The sequence below is a fragment of the Oryx dammah genome, unplaced genomic scaffold, assembly GCF_014754425.2.
Source record: "Oryx dammah isolate SB20612 unplaced genomic scaffold, SCBI_Odam_1.1 HiC_scaffold_18, whole genome shotgun sequence".
NCBI classification, from domain to species: domain Eukaryota; kingdom Metazoa; phylum Chordata; class Mammalia; order Artiodactyla; family Bovidae; genus Oryx; species Oryx dammah.
Window position 1 is genome coordinate 102,596,523 of NW_024070202.1, and position 22,652 is coordinate 102,619,174.

Here is a 22,652-nt window from a genome sequence, read left to right on the forward strand (position 1 = left end):
ACCTCTCCAATTTGCTTCAAATAGCGAATGACTGTAAAATCGTCGATGCTGAGTTCTTCAGCAACTTCTTATGTAGTTGGAAAAGGATCAGATTTGTTGATGGCTCTCAACTGGCCATTGTCAACTTCCGAACCACGTTCCTCATCTTCAAGGCTTTCCTCTCCTTTGCAAAACTTCTTGAACCACCACTGCCCTGTATATTCATTAGCAGTTTTTTGGCCAAATGCTTTGCTGATGTTGTGAGTTGTCTCTGCTGCTTTACGACCCATTTTGAACTCAAATAAGGAAATCACTCAAATTTGTTTTTTGTTTAACATCATTTCCATAGTCTAGAATAAATATAAAATACACAGCCAGTAACAAGTCACTAGCAAAAAAACATAAAGTGAGAAATGGGCATTAAGATGATGTATAACATAACCAAATTTATTTAAGAAGGTATTCCAATATCAAATGGCAAAACCGCAATTACTTTTGCACCAACCTAAGAGTTTTATGGGTTTTGACAAGTGCATAGAGGTGTGTAACCACCACCATAATATACAAGACACTCTCATCACTACCCCCTGCCCCTACTCCAAGCTGCTTTCCTCACATCCTTCACTCCTGGTAACCACAGATCTGTTACTCAGTCCCTCTGGTTTCACCTTTTCCAGGACTGGTATAATCTTGGATAGCACCCTTGGCTCTCTAAAGAGAATAACAAAGCAAGCCTGGGGGGAGAGGAGGGCTCTGGAGGCCCACCCCCGCGTGATCTGAGAAGCTCCAGTTTTATCTGATTTATATTCTGGATTTCTGCTAGCTATCCTGTTTGAAGTGGTCCACCAACGCAAGCGCTCGCAGCCACGTTCCCCAGGAGAGCACCACTCACGTTCAGCGATCTGCAGCACCGGGTACCCCAGGTAGAAACTGAACTCCACCACGCTCAGGTTTCTGAGTAGCTCGCTCACTTCAGATCCGTTCAGAAACCCCTGCGAGCCTCTGACAGCAAAGACGATGTTCACCGGGCCCCGGTGAGGAGCCAGCCTCGAAGATCCCACAGTGATATTCAAGATCTGAAAGAAATTGGAATAAGTTTCTAAGATAAATTAAAACATCTAGCTAAAAGCCTGACTATGATTTCTTTCTTACAATTTCCCTTACCAATTTTTTTTTAAAGAATATTTTTAAAGGAAAAGTAATTGGCTTCACAACCAGGTTCCCTTTTGTAATAATTTTAAATCCTCAGTTTATTGAGAACATTTTTTACATTAAGTAGAGAACTGAGCACATGTATTTATAGTTCCTCCCCTTTTCATTCCCACCCCAAATCCCACTGAAATAAGAATAAGATGAACAAAGAGGAATAAATCTACAAAGACACGAGAAAAGAAGAAAACCAGAGATTCTGTCAAATTACTGGAAGCTGGAGACAGGGAGGGAATCATGTTGATACAAAGCAGAACGGAGGGAACCAAGACCCCCAAACACACACATGCACAGACCACAGTGGTCTGAGAAGGGTTTCCTCCAGAGGCCCCAGGAGGCCTCCTCCCAGAGATCTGCAGGAACTGAGACCAGAGTGGGCTGCAGGACAGCCAATGGGGTCACTAGGTAAAGACTGGGTGCCAACAACTGACTCAGGTATTTCCCACGCCTCTCCCTTCCCACGTCAACCCAGGCCAACTCAGAAGGGCTAGCAGCCCCAGCTTCATCCCAGGAAGTGGAAGAACTGCTCCCTGAGGAAGATGAGCTCCTGGTCTGCGAGGGCCCAAGACCTGTTGTGGGGCAGCCTCTAAGCAGGAAGGTGGGTGAAAATAACCACAGTGCACACAAGAGATAAAGAAGGAAAAAGCGTGAAAGAAGGAGCTATTCTGCCATGAAAAATACATCTCCAGGATACAACCCCCTCATCTCATACGACGGTCGCCTGCCCCTGACCACATACTGCCTGGTACCAGGGGCTCCAGGGAACTCTCCTATCAGGAGAGAGGGCTGATGTAGACACAGACCCTACAGCTGACGGGGAAAGATGAACAAGGTGCTAAAACCACCTTCCCCCTCATTCCTAAAGACAACCACTAACAGTCAGCAGATGTTTACAGAAAACTAACAGCATGAAAGTGAAGATCCAAGATAAACACAGAACAATGGCAAAGAATGCAGAGAAAACTTAGGACATGGAAGACAACTTACTAAAAATTCTAATTAACAGCCTCAGAAACTTTCAAGGGAATATTGCAACATCATTCAAGACAAGCCTGCATTATTATAGGAAGCCTGCAATGAAACAAAGAGCAAATAACAATGAAAAACAAATGATAGCTAAAAGAAAATTCAATAGAGGAAATGAAAAACGTAATGAACACAGCTGAAGACTTCGTCAGTAACTAGGAGGACAAGATTTAGAAATCTGTAAAAGTAGGGAATTTCAAAAAGAGGTGGAGGGACTTCCCTGGTGGTCCAGTGGTTAAGAATCCACCTTCCAATGCAGGGGACTTGGGTTTGATTCCTGGTCGGGGAACTAAGATCCCACATGTCGCAGGACAATGAAGCCCGTGAGCCTCAACTACTGAGCCTGCCTGTGCCACAACTAGAGAGAAGCCCTCACACCGCAATGAAGAGCCTGTACACCACAACAAAAAATCCCGCATGCTGCAACTAAGACCTGACACGGCCAAAAATACATAAATAAATATTAAGGAGAGAGAGAGAGAGAGAGATGGAAAAAGTAAGAAATATGCATGGGGATCCAGGATCTCCAAGATCTTTTTAACATGAATTCGAAAAAGAAAAAACAAAGAATATGGAGGAATAAATATCAAAGAAATGTAAAAACATCAGTTTCCATGTAGTACAAAGCCTGTTCTTTGATTAGTACTATATTCTGTTCATATAGTGAAGCACTGCATTTCATGGTATTCCATGAAATGAAATTCCATACTATGAAACTCCAGTGTATTCAGGCATTCCCCTCACTGGATATTTAAGTTGATACTGTTCTTTTTTAGAACATTCTTACATTTCCCACGTAGGCTCTTCTCTCTTCAGCTCACCATATCTGAGCTCCCTGGTTATTGCGCCACTTTGCAATCTTTCAAATATACTTAGCCTATTCATGCTCTGTGGGCTCAATGCCATAGAAAGAGATGCTCTCTAATCCATGAGAACCGAATCTCCTCTGCCGGAGTGAATTAATAAGAGTTAAGTGTGTCTGAAAGAAAACATTAAGAAATGGGTTCCTCTGTAAAAGATAAAGTATCTTGTTCTGCACTCAAGGCTATTCTCACCTGCACCGTGAGGTTATACCTCCCCTGGTGGTGTTTTCTCACTTCTGAGAGAGCTATCATCAGGCCTTTCTCGATGCGCTGGGTGAAGTTGCAGAAGCCGGTGTCTACACTCTGAGGCACAAACTGGAGTACTGAAAAGAAGGACAGCAACACAGTCCCCTGAACTAGGCGTTTCGTGAGTATTTAAAATGAGGAGAGGACCAAAACAGTATCTAAATCGATGAACTCTGTCCCATAGTACACGGTTAAGCTCTATAAAATTATTAGCTTACTGAAGGATAGTTGATGTACATGATTACATTAAGTTTCAAGTGTACAACACACTGATTTACAATTTTTAAAGGTTATATTTCATTGATAGTTATAAAATACTAGCTATATTCCCTGTGTTATACAATATACCCTTGTAGCTTATTTATTTTATACATAGTAGTTCACAACCCCTTAATCTCTTACATCTATATTGTCCTCACCCTTGGTTCTCTCCGCTTATAAACACTAGTTTGTTCTCTATGAGTCTATTTCTTTTCTGTTTTATTCACAAAGACACAGTATTTGTCTTTCTCTGTCTGACTTAATTTCACTTAGAATAATACCCTCTAAGTCCATCCATGTTCTTGCAAATGGCAAAATTTTCATTCCTTTTTATGGCTGAGTAGTATATAAATACATAGGGATTCCCAGGTGGCTCAGCAGTAAAGAATCTACCCGCCAATGTAGGAGACACAGGAGATACAGGTTCAAACCCTGTGTCAGGAAGACTCCCTGGAGGAATAAATGGCAACCCACTCCGATATTCTTGCCGGAAAGTTCACATAGACAGAGGAGCCTGACGGGTTGCAGTCCATGGGTTCGCAAAGAGTCTGCCATGACTGAGCATCACCATTATATATATGTACACACACACACACATATCACATCTTCATCCGTTCATCTGTTGGCAGGCACTTGGGTGCTTCTATGTCTTGGGTTATTGAAAATAATGCTGCTGTGAACACTGAGGTGTATGTATCTTTTTGAATTAGTGTCTTCATTTTTTTGGATACACATCCAAGAGTAGAACTGCTGGGTCATATGGTAGTTCTATTTTCAGTTTTTTGAGAAACCTCCATACTGTTTTCCACAGTGGCTGCACCAATTTACATTCCCAGCAATAGTATACAGGAATCCGTGATGTATTATTTACATGTATCATATCATGGAAATGTGAAAAGCCAACTGTACCAAAGGACTACAAGCAATGTGAAGGTGAATCATACCATTTTAAAATGGAAAAATATCTAAGATAATAACTGGGGCATCAAAAGATACAACACTGAAACATTTGAAATATAAATAAATTCACTAGTGATGAATTCTTATGTATAGGTGAAATGACATGGTATCTGATATTGTTTTAAAACACTCCAGCTTCCTCAAAAAAGTCTGTGTGAGATAAACAAAATTGGGAAAATGTTGATTTTTTAAGTGGACTAACTACAGTATTCTTTCTACTTCTGTATGTTTTTAAAAGTCCATAATAAAAATTTGAATGATATTAAGGAATTACTGTTAATTTCAGCAGGTGTGACAATGATATTGTGAATAGATGTGTGTATGAATGCATGTGTATGTTTTATGTGTGTGTGCATATGTTTAATAGTCTTATCTTTTAGAGGCACAGGCTGAAATATTTATGAATGAGATGACACGAGGCCATATCAAAATAACATGAGAGAGGGGGTTTATCCGGGGGCAAAGATGTAACAAAACTGGCTGGGAGTTGAAAACTGTTGTGTGTTAGTCACTCAGTTGCGTCTGACTCTTTGCAACCCCGTGGACTATTCCTTTGTCCCTGGGGATTCTCCAGGCAAGAATACTAGAGCGCATTGTCATGCCCTCCTCCAAGGGATCTTCACAACCCAGGGAGCTTCCCAACCCAGGGCTTGAACCCAGCTCTCCTGCATTGCAGGTGGACTCTTTACGGTCTGAGCCACCAATTGTTGAAGCTGTACAATGAGTACCTAGGGTTTCATTATATTATTCTGTGCACTTTTATATAAGCTGGAAATTCACCATCATTATAAAGTTTCTGGAAATTCTGAATAACAAGTTTTGACACAATCCTCCCCAAACTATTTTAAAAGATAAAAAAATAAAATGGAATTCTATTTACAAATCAGAACAACTATACTTAAGTCTTCTTACCTGTTTGAACTTGGAACCTGGACTCTGGCACAAGGAAGGAGGGTTTCACAGCCAAAATTAAAGGAGTTTGGTCTCGTACAAGTTTACTATTTATAAGTACATTGATGACGGATATTGCCGTGTAGACAAAGGGACCAGATGTTACCAGAAAAGTGAAGTCAGCGAATAGTTCATAAACCTATAAAAATAAAGACAAAAGACATTAATTAGAAAATTTGAGGGTAACATAACTCAAACTAAAAGAAGTTGTATTGAGTAGAAAAATAATAAAGTTAAGGCTTCCCTTGTGGCTCAGCTGGTAAACAATCCACCCGCAATGCGGGAGACTTGGGTTCGGTCCTTGGGTTGGGAAGATCCCCTGTAGAAGGGAAAGGCTACCCACTCCAGTATTTAAAAAAAAGGAAAAATAATAAAGTTAAAAAAATAATTTTAAATGAAGGGGTGTGGCCTCAGAGATAATTAAAATTTTATTTTAGTTATTCCTCTCACATTTCTGTCAACTTTCTCAACAAAAGCACAAAATTACAAGATCAAGGACTGTGAAAAAGAACAACAGTCAAAACAGGAACCAAATAAGGAATTCAGAAAAATTCAAGGTATTTTATTGTATTTAACCCACATAAAAAGGAGCACTGACTCTATTAAGCAGAGCTATCCACAAGAAATATGTGAGCCACATATGTAATTTTTAAATTTCTAGTAGCTACATTTAAAAATATAAAAATCAACAGGTGAAATTAATTTTTAAAACATTTTACTTAAACCATATATGAAATATCATCTCAATTGTAGGCAATGCAAAAACATGATTAATGAGATACTCTGCATTCCCTTTTGCACTGAGTCTGAAATCTGGTGTTTATTTTGCATTGACAGCACATCTCACTCGGGACAAGCCGCATTCCACGTGCTCAACAGCCACTCGTGGCTCATGGCTCCATTCAGGATGGCGCCAGCCTAGAACATGGCTTTGTGAGCTCAGCAGGGGACAGGAGGCACTAGCAGGCGTCCAGCATAAAGCACCTAGAAACCCATCTCACTCAATGCGCAGAAACACACACACTCACTCTAAACTCTCATCCAAGCCCTTTCATGTAAATCAAGGGAAGCAAGATCCTTTTAGGTCAACTTAGAGCCCTTTGTTCCCACTCTGCCAACATGTCCCCTGATGGACTAAACCTGGACTTGTCTGGGGTCAGAAAGGCTTCCTTGGAGAACTAGATGTTTGAGGGGTGATCCAAAGGAAGAGAAGGTGTCCACCAGGAGGAGGGAGGGGGAAAGAGGAAAGCAAATGTCCTGCTCCCACTATGACGTGCAATCCACCCAAGCTCCCTGTCCAGATTTCCAGACCATGCGACCCACCTTGAGCTCCACCACGCGGTTAAAGTGGGTCCTCAACACCTCTTTGATGGATGTGATGATATACTCCTGCACGGCTCTGCGGGCCAGCACTGCAAGGCAGGTTAGTGTCATTATGAATGTGCAGAGGACCCACGGACTCCCTTGGTCTCAGTGTGGAGAGAAAAGACCCAGTGCGTTCTCCTCCCTCCTCCCAGTTCCACCTTCCCTGACCACTCGGCTCCCTGCCTGCTCCTCCTCTCCTGCCATCTTCTTCCTTTCTATCCCTTATCCCCATCCCAACCAACACACAGAACCAGGCTGCTGATCAACCACACGTTATACTTCAGTGCATATGAATAGGACGCTGGCTTGACGTACACCTGCCGTTTCTCAGGAGGAACAAGTGGGAAAGTCTAATGGGAGGCCACGGTCGCCAGACTTGTTCAGACATGACATCCAGGGTACTCCGGGTTCCTGCGACTAAAACAGCCAAGCAGCTGCAAGAGAAGCTGCCACCTGTTGGCCAGTAACTCAGACAGCAGGCTGGGGAGAAGGTCAAGGTCTGTGACCCAGTTCAGAGGACACTGTCACCCCATGTTGCTCTCCTTGGCTTCTCTGGTGGCTCAGATGCTAAAGAATCTGCCTGCAATGCAGGAGACCCAGATTCGATCCCTGGCTCGGGAAGACCCCCTGGAGAAGGGAATGGCTACCCACTCCAGTATTCTTGCCTAGAGAATTCTATGGGCAGAGGAGTCTGGTGGGCTAGTCTGTGGGGTTGCAAAGAGTCAGACACCACTGAGTAACTAACACTTCCATATAAAAACAAAGTTCCTCCTCTTTTCCAGGAAAAGTGAGCAAGGTAAATGAGTAAGAAATTGCAGTGGAGGCCCTTACACATTTGTCCAACTAACTGCTTGAACTAAACATGACAGTGTTTTACTTTAATTGTGTCATCTATGCATCCAATGGGTTATGAGCTCCAAAGACAAAGATCCTAGCAAACACTTCTAAGGTTCATTTAAATCTGTTTTCATTGCTGCTAATCTGTAACATTTTGTCAGCACTTACTATATAGGCCAGGCACTGGGTTAAGTATTTTATATGCATTAACGCATTGAAATCTCTATAACAACCCAAAGAAGTAAGTGCCACCATCCTCCCTGTTTAACAGTTGTGGAAACTGAGGCTTAGAGAAGCTAACTGTCCAGAGAACTCATGGGAGCTGGTAAAGCAGTGAGGAGTTGTCTGGACCCAGACCTTATACTTTGCCCCAAAGCTGCACATCATATACACATTTCGTACTAGCACCTTTGGAAGATCACCCCAACTGAGAGAAGGGACAGGAAGCAGGGGCTTACCAGTTGTGATCAAATAGGCATCAGGAACTGTAATATCACACACGTATGGCGACTTGGTGGTGACCAGTGCTGGAGCATGAACCGATGCCTCGGGAGTGGGCGTGGTCACGGGATGAAGGGACAGTGCGGGGAGAACCGTGCCGCCCTCGTGGGGACCCTGACTGGCAGTCCTGCTGTTCAGGGCAGTGTGACCAGAATGCTCAGGGGCACCACTGGTATCAGATACGCTTGGTTCGGTGGAGGCGTTCCTTGGTAAATCCGCAGATGTGAAGGACGGCCCACGCGAACCACCTGTAGGCTCTGTCGGCAGAGGCGAGGGGGTCACGTCAGGAACAGACGAGGATGCTGACGGCAGGTGCCCGGCAGTGGCCAGCACTGTGCTGGTAGGGGTGACTTCCGGGAGAGAGGGTAAGACAGACGTGTGATCATTTACAGCACTGATATAACCAGAAGGTGTCGGGGTTGGAAAGAGAGAAGGCTCAGTTAACACAGGGGAAGTAGGAACAGCAGTCCAAAGTGACAAGAAGTGAGAGTCCGCAGTCAAAACGGGCTCGGAGCTGGAGGGCATCAGGGTGGTGACTGCAGATTCATGCGACGTGAGTGAAGACTCAACAGAGGAGGTAGTTTCAGTGAAAGCTGAGGTAAAATGAGCTTCAGTGTCTGCCAGCGACACTGTGGGCGCTGCAGAAAACTTCAGAGAATCAGAGGGGAAGCTGGAGCATCGTGACATTGCAGAGTAACCAGGGAGAAGAGTGAACGTGCTTAAAAGAAAGTCTGAGCTTGGCCAGGGCTGAGAAAACTCCAGGTTTGTGGAACCAGGAACGGAGGGCTCCAGTGACTGAGAATTGATTGCGTCAGTCAATGTAGGTGTCTCAACCAAGCTGGAAAATGCCTGAGAAACAAAGGTAGACAGATCCCTTGACTTCAGAGATGGAAAAGCAAATACTTCTGAAGATGGAGGAACGCCGCTGCTGTATTCCAGCGGTGGGGTAGAGAAAAAGCTGGATGCAGAACCCCAAATACTTGCAGTTTCAAGTTGGGAAAAACTGACAGGTTCTCGGTCCAGGAAAAGCGAAGACTCTGCCGGCGGCTCTGAACTGTAAGACGTAAAAAGACCTGGGCCACTGACAGCGAGCGAAGGTGTGTTTCTGTTTGCTGTGATGGGGAAAGAAGAGTCGAGAAGGACGCCGGGGGCGACCGAGGACGGCATGGCTGTCACGCTGGACGGCATCACTTGAGCCACAGAGGCGGAGCCCAGAGCAGCATCAGGCGACACCGAGGGGTGGCCCTGGGGAGGGTACACCTGCACGGCCACAACACTGCTCATCTCCCCCTCAGCTGAAACACTGACGCTGGTGGCTGAGATTTCCCCAGATGGAGAAGAGAGAGGGACCATTGGCCTGGAGGGGAAAAGTGTATTAAACTCTTGAGAATCTTCCTCAAATTCAGAGAAGTCCGTGACGACACTGCTCAGTGGAGAGATGATGCTGGCTTCCAAGGGGGTGGGGGACAGGGTCTCAGCACCATCGCCCGATCCCACGTCCTTCTCCGTGAGGCTCATTGACAGCACGGGCCGGGACGATACCGCAGTGCAGGACACACACCACGTGTACGGTCTGAACGAAGACACCGGGCTCCGGACACGAGAGTCTCCTGCACCACTTGGGACCACTGAGTGGCCGGGCCATTCTGATGCCTCACTGGCGTCGCCGGGAAGAAAAGGGTTATGTGACATGCCAGCTGACTGAGCAGAAAAGGAGCCAGATGCCAGAGGAGTCAGAAACAAAGCCCAACGTGCACTGCTGCTGCTGAAAGCAAGGACCCTCGGCGACAGAGCTGCAGGACGGTGTGTGCCTGGAGGGACGGTTTTGTCTAGACTCTGACCCAAAGCAGTGGTGACATCAGGGTACCTGTCTGTGTCTGTGGCCAGAGCTTCCTCTGGAGGCGGTGAGACCTGCCCTGACGGGGGAGATGGCTGCTGAGTAACATCATCGCCCGGTGGCCAGGACTCGGAAGACTGCGAGCTAAGGAGAGTTCCTGAGCCCTCTGCTCCTGCAGCCATGATCTCCGGCAAAGTCCTGCTTGACACATGTCCACAAGCATCAGAAGGATAAAACACCAAATTCCTACTAGGCATTGGAATTATGCCCTCAGAAGCGGGAAAAGCTGACTGAAAAGCATTGAAATGACCAGGGAGTTCAGCACGCGTGGTTGGTTGCTGCACTGTGTTTAGCCAGGCTGATGTCACTTCTTCATCGTGTAAAGGTACTATGGGTAACGATGGAGTCAGCACGGACTCTAAAGTTTCTTTGGGCGGCTCTGGCGGACTGACTGTGACGTATCGTACCGGAGAAACCACACGGGAGGTGGTCCAATAAGTCTCTGGCAAAAAGTTGTCCATTTCATCGTCATCTAGGACCTCGTTGCTCGTCACTGCCACATAATTTGCCGCAAAGATGCTGGGATCTGCTGTACTTTGGGTCCATTTTCCTTGGTTAAAAAAGGCTGTATCAAAAGTCGTGGTGGATAGAGATGATGTGACGTGGGGAGAACTGCTTTGCGGGGACCCTGGAGCGGTTTCTGTTAAGGCCACATATGCAGTACTGGGCACAGGACTTTCCCTCGGCATGAGCTCCACAGAGAAGGAAAGATTGTGCTGTTCCAGAGGGAGCTCATCTAAGAAAATAACAGCCAAGTTTAGTTGAAAGGCAATGAAAAGTCACACTGATAACATTTTGTTTCAGATATGAAAAAATTCTCCATCAACAGATACCCACTCAGTGAATATCCACGATTCAAAAAAAAGTTAAACCAACTGAAAGCCAGAAATTGCCGGTTAACTGTCAGCATAATACCTGCAAATATTCATAAATTTGAGCACCACTTTTTACTTAAGCATGTTGTGTCTGTCTGTCTATATACACACACTGACATGTTCCTCTTGTCTTATCACACCACCACAGAATACTATAGAGGAGGGCGTACAGAGCCGTCTCATCTCTTCTCATTTATCACTGAGAAAGAGAAGTTTGGAGAAGGTAGCTAAATCAGTTACATGACCACCCAGAGGCAGGTGGAGCTGGAATCTTGGTAGAAGCCTGCCTTGATGCCCAAGCCTGTTTTCCTATTCTTTCAGAAAAGCTGGCCCTAATAAGAAATTAACACGACTACTCTGACAGCACCACGCGCTATGCAGAGAAGAGAGTTCAGTAGTTTCCTAGTTATAGGGCCTTCCACATCCAGGCTGCAGACTACCTCCAGGCTCACCTCTCAGCCTTCCCTGCTCTGTTCTCACACCGTCCCAACTACGCTCTGGCTCAATGAGCTACCTGCAGGTCCCCAGGCCCAGATCCTCTGTGGCTCAGTGATCTGCACATCCTCTCCTTTGCTGCCTGGGATGCCCTCCCTCTGCTCTCTACCTGGATTATTTCTACCCGCCCTGCAGATGCAGGCCAGGCACCACCTCCCTCCTCAAGGCTCCAAAGGCGGGTGAGTGTCTCCCCCTAGCTTTCCAGCTATCACATCCCTGATTGTGTCCCACTGAAATGAACTGTCTGCTCATTACACTCTGAGCATTTTGAGGACAGAAACTATTGATCTCTCTCCCTAGTGCCTAGCAGAGTGAGTGACTTATACTAACAGCTCAATAAGTGAAAAGTGAAAGTCACTTAGTCGTGTCTGACTCTTTGCAACCCCATGGACTATACAGTCCATGGAACTCTCCAGGCCAGAATACTGGACTGGATAGCCTTCCCGTTCTCCAGGGGTCTTCCCAACCCAGGGATCAAACCCAAATCTGCAATAGGCAGATTCTTTACCAGCTGAGCCACAAGGGAAGCCCAAGAATACTGGAGTGGGTAGCCTATCCCTTCTCCAGTGGATCTTTCTGACCCAGGAATCAAACCAGGATCTTCTGCACTGAAGGCGGATTCTTTACCAACTGAGCCATCAGGGAAGCCCTTTAAACTCAATATACAATATAAAATACATGGCAACAGCAACTTAGACATAGCTGAAGATTTAGTGAACTGGGGAACAGACCTGGAAATTATTCAGAATGAAGCACAGAGAAACAAAATGAGGAGGCATACAAAATAAAGCAGTGAAGAACATATAGAAGGCAAAATGAGATAGTACAACACACACTGGATCAAAGATCTGAAAGAAGTAATGGAGGGAACTGGGTGGAGGCAATATTAAAAAAGTGCTAGAAACTCTTCAATAAGAGACATGAATCCTTCAATTCAGGAAGAGAAAGAATCACAAAGCAGGTGAATTAAAAAAAAAAAAAACCCATACCAACACACGTGATGATATCATAGGACAACAAAGACCAAAACATAAAAATAAATTATTTATTTATTTATAAATAATAATTGTGCAGGTAGTCAGAGAAAAGAATGGCAATTAACCATCAAGTAACTACTTCACAGAACTAGGAGCCAACTAACAGTGAAACAATAACATCTTCAACATGCTGAGAGAAAATATCTGACATCTAGACCTGAATAACCAGCAGTACTCTCTATTTTAAAAAATAAGGACAGTTTCAGATTTTTTTAAAAAGTGGTTATACTAACAGAAGACCAATAGAAGAGACTCTCTAAACAAGGACATACATCAAACGAAAAGGTGATTATCCTGGAGGGAAGATCTGAGAATAAACAGAGAATAAAGGAATGATAAAATGTGGTTAAATCTAAACAAGCATTGATGTTATAAATGAACAATAAAAATACTATTTAATCTATAAGGTTACAAGAGACCTAATACAGAATTTAAATAGCTTGTTACATGGCATAGAAGTTGAAAGAGCAGCCTTTAGACAAAACTGAATAGATCCTGTGTGTACACACTAACATTTGTAAATTAAATTCAATCATATATTTATATAGATGAACTATTTCTAGCTGGTTCCGTTAGCATCTGAAAGTTACAAATTTACACCAGACAGAAGCTGCTTACTTTAAAGCTGCTCACTTTCTGTGGAATATGACTTTTAAAAATGAATAGATAATTAAAGAAGAAAACTGTTTCCCAGAGATTTTAGGTTGCTTCATAGCAATATTTATTAGGCATCTGCTGTCTTCCATACCACTGCTGCTGCTGCTGCTAAGTCGCTTCAGTCGTGTCCGACTCTGTGCGACCCCATAGACGGCAGCCCACCAGGCTCCCCCATCCCTGGGATTCTCCAGGCAAGAACACTGGAGTGGGTTGCCATTTCCTTCTCCAATGCATGAAAGTGAAAAGTGAAAGTGAAGTCGCTCAGTCATGTCCAACTCTTAGCGACCCCATGGACTGCAGCCCACCAGGCTCCTCCGCCCATGGGATTTTCCAGGCAAGAGTACTGGAGTGGGGTAACACATGCTGCAACTAGGCTCTAGCATTTCTGGTCTATATGCTTTTACTATTTACCTGCCACATTCCAAGCATGAATAAAAGTAAAGATAATGCTTACTACAAATACAGTAAAGTAGCAGCTGCTCTTCTCCACAGTAAAGGTTAAGAAGTGATAAATTTGAGAAGTAATAAAATAACAATATGTGCAACTATGCAGCACATAGATTTAAAAGTTTTCCTAAGAATAAATTATTTTATGTGTTGGAAAACTCTGCTATGATTTATTTTGAAATAGAAGACCTGAAGAAAGAGCAAGATCCCTTTTTAATCGAATCAGAAACATACTCATAAGTGCACTGGAAAACTGCAAGAGATAAAACAGCAAAGAGAGAAGAATTTAGAGGCTAATTTATGAGCCCAAGTATCTGATGCAACTTAGAATTCAATCAATTCTGCCTACAAAGGACAGGGAACAGGGAAGGCAAAGTGATCAAAAGAATGAAAAACTCTCCTGGCTAGTAAAACAGAGGAACAAAAACTTCCTATTAAGAACTGTGAGGTGAGCCAAGCCGTGGTGCTTTCTCCCCCCTCCTTTTGGCCAAGTCCCAGGAGAAAGAAATCAGCTCTAAAGAGCCGCTGAAATGCCATGGGAATCACTTCTGTAGTTAATTCAGGAAGAGGTTACAAAACCCAGGTGAGTCTCTCCCAGAAGAAAAGGCTTCCAAGACTCTAATTTCAAGCCCTGGAGATCAATTTTCAAGCTCTCAAGTTCACACAAGAGTGCAAGGTTCTCTCTTGGACAACACGGAGAAAGGAATGGGGATGATACACGTGTGATGGGGGGTCTTGTTAAGATAGAGGCACTGTCAGGCAGGGCCGGGGCACGAGAGGGCCCACTGAGCTTCTGCATGGCGCCCAGGTGTGGCCAGACCCAACCACACTCTGAGTAACAAGTATTGAGCCACTTTCTCCTGTGTAGACGGTACAACATACTTGCACCCCCTTCTCCTTTGTAGGTCCCTGCCAAGCTGTATGGAACAGAGCAGGAACTGCCCAAGTGCCATGCAGATTCATAGTGATGAAAATTCACAATGCAAACCCATAGAAAGCACATCAAAGGTGAACCCCAAAGTGAACTAGCCTTTGGGTGACAACGCTGTGTCAGTGTAGGTTCATTTACTGGAATAAATGTACCGTCTGGTGGGCGATGTTAACAATGGGGGAGGCTAACTCCAGTACTTTGGCCACCTTATGAGAAGAGCTGACTGATTGGAAAAGACTTTGATGCTGGGAGGGATTGGGGGCAGGAGAAGGGGACAACTGAGGATGAGATGGCTGGATGGCATCACTGACTCGATGGACGCGAGTCTGAGTGAACTCCGGGAGTTGGTGATGGACAGGGAGGCCTGGCGTGCTGCGATTCATGGGGTCGCAAAGAGTCGGACACGACTGAGCGACTGAACTGAACTGAAATGAACTGATGCGTGGGTGGGGGCAGGGAGTATATGGGAAATCTCTCTACCTTCCTCTCAATTTTGCTAACTGAATGAACCTAAAACTGTTCTTTAAAAAACAAAACAAAATAAAATAAAATCTTGGGAATTCCCTGGTGATCCAATAGTTAGTCAGGACTTCATGCTTTCACTGCTGAGGGCCTGGGTTCAATCCCTGGTTGAGCAACTAAGATACCACAAGCTGCACAGTATGGCCAAAAGAACAAAACAAATAAATAAATAATATTCTAAAAATGAAACTTTTTAAAACTCATGTGTGAGCTGCCTGTCTCTAGGAAGTTGCTGGTCTCATTCACACATGCATAATCTGGTATTTATCCTTTTTGAAAGTTGTATTTTTCCATCTGGAAACCTTCCCTAAATACACTAGTCAAACATGGCATAGTGGACTTTTCAAGCTGAATGGATCCTTTAAGACCTTGGCAACCCCCTCGCATGGCAAATGAGGCTCAGGGTTTAAGCTGACTTGCTCAAAATAGCATCAGGGCAGAGCCAGCCTAGAAAGGCAGGTTCCTAAGCCCTCCCTGGTTGAATGCTCTTCACACCACACCAGGCTGAGGCAAATCAGCCTATTTCATTAATACTGCCAGTGAAGAAATTACATTGAAAAGCACGCTAAGTTGTGTTATAAATGAATTGAAAGCACATGCTAAATTCTGTGCCCCTGAAACCTATGCCAAGGCACACTGTTTGAGCTGTGAGGCCCCACCGTCCACGTGGGGCAGCTCACAGCTGCAGGCACGGGCGCTCAGAAAACAAAACATCCTCTGAGGGCTGGCCTGGAAAACCCAAGGGACGGCAACATCAAAAACCTCTAAAGAGCTTTCATCCAAATAGAACCATTACTTTTGCTTCTCTGCTGAACTGTGGAGTTTGCAAAGCAGGGTGAGTCATCTCCACTTCATGGCTATTAAGTCTGCCACAAAACAAGAACCCGCTAGAATCTCTAGGTGTTTAAAAACAAAAGCAGTCAGGTAATTAAACCAATACCCAAGGTGGCAAATCTTCAGCACCTTTTATCCTACTTCTTAGGCTGTCCTAAGAGTGATTTTAGTGCTGGTCTTAAAACCATCCTCCTCCTTTTCCTACCGTTCATTTTTCTCTCCCTGGTTTAGAAAAGTGTATGTCTCTTCTCTTTCTTTCTCCAACCCCAACTGTCTATTAATACCTTCTACCAGCTACCGCCTATCTTCTTCTCTCTCCTCCAAGTGGTACTGCTTTTATTACCAAATATCTAGTAGACAAGAAATACTACTTATAAAGACATATTTATCAGGTCACATATATATAGTAACATAAAGAGTTTATGTTACTCTAAATGGTTTATGTTAACCACATAACATCTGGGTTTTATGTGGTCTTTTGATGAACAGAAATGATCAGTTTTAATGCGGTTAAATTTATCAATCTTTTCTGTAATCATTTGAGATTTGTGTGTCTGTGTCTTAAGATGGAAAGCTTAAATCCTTCCCTAGAGTAAAAGCCATCATGATATCCTTTAAAAGCATAAAGCCAGAATGACATGATCAGAATAATGATCTAAAAGTCCCTCCTACTACAGCGTGAAGAACAGGTTAACCAAGGCCAAGAGCAGATGCTGAGTAAAAGCGCTTATAAGAACTCTGTTAATTTCGCAACTTTGCTTTATGTCTCAGATGCTCTCCAGATAAAAGCTAAAATAAGTCGGGCTCTCAGTCAGCAGGTTGGGCCTGGGGCTCAGGCCTTGGTGTGGGTGTCTGCGTTTGCTGCTGCTCCTGCAGCAGTGGGACCTCTGTTTTGAAAAGCACACCGTGGGTAATACTAACGCCAAGCACAGAGACTCTTCTTTGTGGGGACCAGACTAGGAACATCGCTGACGGAACAACCCACGAGAGAGGAGGAAGTAAAAGACACAAGCCCAGAGGGCTGGGAAGGAAGAAGGAAATGGGGTCCAGAGGGGAAGCAGCCCTTGACCCTCACCTGGAAGAGAGGGCGAGTGCAGACAGGGCACGATACACGGACTTGCTGGAGAGTACTGAAGGGGATTCTGGCCTGGGCTGGGGACGGCAGCAACCAGGTCAGTGGAGGATGCTGAAACAGACATGAAAGGATATAGCCAGGCTCTGTCAGGGAGCTACCGTCTGAAACCAGAGGGCATGGAACCATGCTTCACAGGTCCCATGTGGTTTGGGAAACTGTGGTTCCCGATTCAGCGTTTCAGGTTAGATCTGGGGGTCAACCAAAGAACAATCACCAAAGAGCTCTCTGCACAGAAAAGACTCAACCTCAAGGTGAATAAATAGTAACTGCTGGCCAGTCCTCAGTATTTTAAAGACCTCGGGTGGCACAGGTGGTAAAGAATCCAGCTACCAATGCAGGAGGTATAAGAGATGCAGGTTCAATCCCTGGGTCAGGAAGATCCCCTGGAGGAGGAAACAGCAACCCACTCCAGTATTCTTACTCGGAGAATCCCGTGGACAGAGAGCCTGGTGGGCTACAGTCCATGGGGTCGCAAAGAGTCAGCCATGACTGAAGCAACTGAGCATGCCGGCCAATCCGGGTATTTTAAGACCTCAGCACGACATAAAAACTCCTTTTGGAAATCTTCCTTTGATATCCTTTTTTTCTCAACTCTTATTAAGTCACAAACACCAGTAAACTTCCTGAATCGCTGTAGTTCCCATCAGTCATGAACGAAACTGTGTTGCCCAGGTGTCTGTGTTGAAGCTCTAACCCTCCTGTGAGGGTGTTTGGAGATGGGGGCCTTTAGGGAGGTGATGGAGGTTAAAGACAGTCATGAGGGTGGGGTCCTTCCTGATCCGAAAGAACAGGACCCTTTTTAAGAAGAGGGAAACCAGAGCTTGCCAGCCCCGGGTGCCGGGCACAGAGGAAAGGCCACGCGAGGACACAGTGAGAGGCAGCATCCGTGCGCACAGGCGTGGAGCCTCGACAGACACCAGCCCTGCTGGCACCTCCATCGTGGGCCCAGCCTCAGAGCTAGAAGAAAGCCAGTTCCTGTCGACGCCACACAGTCTGGCGTTTTGTCAGGGCGGCTCGAGTGACCAAGACAACACCATTCATTCCTGGCTCAAGCAAAAGGCTCTGTGATGGAGCAGAGATGACAGGAAACCTGTGAGCCTGAGGCCCAGACCCAGCCCACCGCGGGCCCAGGGGCTGCCGACCCTGAGCGACCCCCCTCACATCCCTCGGTCTTGGCTCCGTCTTCTCATGAGATACAAGGTTCCTGAAAATGGGTGTGAAAGTGTGGACTTCCCCTGTCCAGGCCTGACATGCGACGCTATACTTGCTTGCTTGCTTGTGAGGGTTACTCAGTCAGGGTTCTCTGTTGTTCGCAGTGGAAACAGCTCTGGCCACATAAGCAGGAGGGGATTCAGTGGGAGATACACGAGGGTCTACAGAACAAACAAGGTGGCTCAGGCTCAGAACACAGTAAAGAGACAAGTGAGGCTGACAGTGAGGGAGCCGGCTGGGGTCTCTGCAAGGAGAGTCAGCTGACGCCGCCGAGCCAGGACCACCACTGGCACAGCTGTCAGTGCACTCTCTGGGCCTTTGCTTCATGACCTCACTCCTGCAAAGCTCAAAGTCCAGCCAGGAGTGCCCCACCAGCCACGCCCAGGTTACACGCCACACTGCCAGTCAACCTTGCAGCCTTTAGACCTTGGACATAATATGGATTCCCCAGAAAGGGAAAGAGTGGTCCCCAAACTGGCAAATGGCTACGACATCAGTAGTGGGGGCTTCGGTTTTAACTGCAAAAATAAAAGCTAATAAAAAGCACAGCACTGGCATAATACAATCCTGATCAGAGAGGGAGACGACAGCCCCAGAACCTTCCACAGATAACAGAACTGGATTCTGTTCTGTATCAAACTTGCTCAGCGCCCCGGAAGAAATCTGCTGTAATTAGTCACATCTTCCCCTTCTTCCTCAAGAGATGGAGATACAGATAACAATTAGTGACATCACTGAAACAAGAAGAGAACTAACCAGCAACTTCAGAAAACAACAACTGCAACCATACAATCCTGAAATAATGCGTCCATGAAGCTTTTCCACAACGCACACTATTATAGTTAAAACACCAGGATAGCCTCCCATTGGGATCTGGGCCTCTCTCTCTCTGTGCACGATTTTCTCATTTGAGGAGGTAAGGATATTAAAATGTTTGTTTAATTCAAAGCATGTTTGAATATTTGTTGGGAGATGTTCTGTCGCACTTTATTTTTTTCCTAAATAAAATGCAATCCTCTTTTACCAACCTGGAAAGCAAGGCTGTCAGCACTTTAAGTAACCAAAACAAACTCAACTAAATACTCAATTCACTAAGAACAAAGGCGAAAAAACTCTCAGTCGGCCATCTGTTTCTAAAATAATTTAATTCAAAACACAGTCCCAGAACAACAGGGAAAAGGACACCATCAGCTTCAAGATTATCTTCCATCTCCAATTACGCTCAGAGCTGGAATGGCACACGACGTCCTGTGACTAAGCATGAGAAGGCATTTCACCCCAAAACATGGGAGCCCGAGGCCATCAGTCTCTGCACAAACACACATGCCTGAAACCAAGTGACCAGGAGACACATCTGCCTCCTGGGTGGCTCCCCTCCCAGCAGTCAAGAGCTTATGCTACAGGCTCAATACCTTAATTCACCTCTAAACTGAGTTTTGACTTTATGTCAAGGGAGCCAGAGGCCTAAGAGAGAGAGTGGGGGGCCATGCTGGCTGAAAGTAGCAGCTTGGACAAAGGCTCCACGTCTGGACAATGTGGAGTGTGTTTGCGTAACAAACAGTAGTGGCTCCACTTGGTTGGGGAGAACACTAGGAAAGTTGGCTGAGGAGTGTGAGAATGTCAGTGAACAATGGGGGAGCCACTGGATATTTGTAGCAAAGTGGGCTTCTTATCAAAATTACCCTGCAGAAGAAAAAAAAAAACCTGGCAAAGCAGAGAGAAGCACAAAACATCAATCGCACCCACAGGCACACAGCCGACGGGGCAAGGAGACAGGACTGTGTGACAGATGAGAATGCAAGAGAAGGTACAAGAGAGACTGCACAGGAGGCCAGTAATAAAAGTAGTTACTGATGACATGGATGGGGCAGGAAATAAGAAAAGAGTCCAAAGCAATTCTGAGTCACAGATTCAACTGCCCACTACAGACTATTCCACCTGGTTATCTAATGCATGTGGGCTCAGGCATGTCCGACTCTTTGTGACCCTACAGACTGTAGGCCACCAGGCTCCTCTGTCCATGGGATTTCGAAGGCAAGAATACTGGAAAGGGTTGCCATTTCCTTCCCCAGGGGATCTTTCTGACCCAGGGATCGAACCCGTGTCTCCTGCATTGGCAGACGGTTTCTTTACCACTGAGCCACCTGGGAAGCCCTGAGTATCTAATAGGTATCTAACAGGCCCCTAGGAAAACCTGATCCTCCCTCTTTAGATATTAATAAGTCCTTCCCACAGTCAGGATCTTGTAATTCACTCTCAAATCCTTTGATCCCTGCCACTACTGAAGTCTGGGCCCTTAACCACTGCTTGATCATCATCAGCCTCTGTGAGGAGACGGGCTTTCCAAGGGCCTGGAGAGCACAGGAGGCAGGGATGTTCTGACATCCTGGACACAAAACCTGCTTCCTTGCTCACCCTGAGTTTGGTTCAAGAACCAGGAGAACCCAGAGGATCCTTTAATATTCCTCTGGTGGCAAAGAAGCGGCTGTGGTGACAAGTGCTTCCTAGTGGTGTCACACACCACCGGTACAAAGGGTGGTGGCCCAGTAAGGGTGAACACCCCCAACACGACAATTTCCTGTTCATCACAGCCTCCTGAGAGCTATGTGACTACCTGCTTCCCATGTGCCCCAGCCCCTAGAGCTCTAGGCTCAAGAGGAGCCATGCTAAGAAATGCTGTAATCGTCAGGAAATTCAGCCTGATCAGAAGTGTGCTCCTGCCCACAGAAATCCATCGGCGCTGTGGTCTCTCCCCACCAGCCACAACCCACCCTAAATTCCTGAAGCCTCTCCTAGCACCTTCAACCCATCTGGAAGGTGTTCTAACACACAGATCCAATCCTTCCATTTCTGTGCATCTGAGGTTTCTCTAAACCAAGAAGAGAAATAATCCTTTCACAACATTCCAGTCTTAAGATCCTCCAAGGGTTCCTAACAGCCTTCGGAAATCCACAGTCCTCAGCTGTGACACAACAGCCCTCATCTTCCGGTCACATCCTGTCCTGCTGATGTCACCTCCCTGACAACCAGCCCACACACTCCCACTATGCAACGTTTTCTCTGACCGCCCTGCTTTTGGAAAGGCTGGTTCCTCGCCTACAAATACCCATCCCTCCTCCTTTCCCTAACTCCAATCATGCTCCCAGATGTCTTGTTCCCCTCACTTCCAGAACCTCTGTGTGCTTTTCTCATAAAACTTAAAACTGTAACGTTTGGCTTACTCATCTCCCTCCCCGAGCCAACGACCAAGATGCTTGGAGGAAAAAACTGTATCGTTCACCAGTCTGTCTCCCAGGTTTAGCCCAGAGCCAGTCATGTCCATTCATTCATCAATCATTCACTCATAAATCCAACAAATGTCTACTCATGATGGAAGCAAAGTGTAGGGCGTGAAGTGTCAACCGAGACAGAAAGGTGTCCTGCTTGGGTACCTCACAGTGGAGAAGAGGAGATAAGCATTATAAACTGAGAAGACGGCTAAGGACACAGGCAGGGCTGGGGAGAATGGCGCCCAAGGCAGAGCACCAAGAGCTGGTGTCAATGGTGCTCAGCCAGCATGGGGAGCCTCGGGCGAGGCTGGGTGGAAGGCAGGGAACCAAGTCCAGGTGGATGGAAATGTGATTCTAGCGCCCAACTGAGTCATTTGGGCCAAGGATACTGATTTGGTGATCATCTACAGAGAGATGGTAACAAACTGAAGTCAAATGACTCCATCAAGGCAGAGAGAGAGAGAGAAACAAGTTTCACCCCACACTCTACAGTGCTAGGCTCATTTAAGGCGTGGTGGGGGAGCCCCAGATTCTACAGCAGTCAGAAGAGACCACCTTTAGCAATCATTACCAAACAGAGTGCTATTTACACACACTTCTACAAGCCAACTCAGTCAAGCACACAAATTATTCTCCTCCTGACTTAATTTATTTCCATTCACTGACAATCTTCCCCAAACCCCCTCTTCTGCCTGTTTATTGGTATGAACAGCCTACTGATTAGCAATTATCCATAGCGTTAACTCTCTAAGTATCTGTAATTATGACTTCTCTTGGTTTATTTGAGGGCTCCTGGGGACTTCAGGATGAGGAATAGCATGAAGTTAATGTAAATACTAATTTGCCAAGAAACCAACCAGACCAAATATGCAGATAAGCCAAAAGGCAATTTTCCAAAAGCTGAGGTTCTACCAGCCTGGAGAGTTGTGTATTTGTTTTCACTATTTAAAGTGAAGTGTTTGCTGCCGCTGCTGCTAAGTCATTTCAGTCATGTCTGTGTGACCCCATAGACAGCAGCCCACCAGGCTCCCCCATCCCTGGGATTCTCCAGGCAAGAACACTGGAGTGGGTTGCCATTTCCTTCTCCAATGCATGAAAGTGAAAAGTGAAAGTGAAGTCGCTCAAGTCACGTCCAACTCTTAG

The 22,652-nt window shown here is 45.6% G+C and overlaps 1 protein-coding gene across 1 annotated transcript in view; it reads right to left on the bottom strand.

Annotated features, from left to right (window-relative positions):
• Positions 1-12,061, bottom strand: part of KIAA1549 (KIAA1549 ortholog) — an 83,276-nt gene extending 71,215 nt beyond the window's left edge. The window contains exons 1-5 of the mRNA XM_040259967.1: positions 8,156-12,061; positions 6,819-6,907; positions 5,457-5,634; positions 3,270-3,400; positions 872-1,055 (exon numbers count right to left, since the gene is read on the bottom strand). Of these exons, the coding sequence (XP_040115901.1) occupies positions 872-1,055; positions 3,270-3,400; positions 5,457-5,634; positions 6,819-6,907; positions 8,156-10,784 (3,211 nt within the window). The 5' untranslated portion in view covers positions 10,785-12,061. The remainder of the gene's footprint in view (positions 1-871; positions 1,056-3,269; positions 3,401-5,456; positions 5,635-6,818; positions 6,908-8,155) is intronic.
• Positions 12,062-22,652: the final 10,591 nt, after the last annotated feature.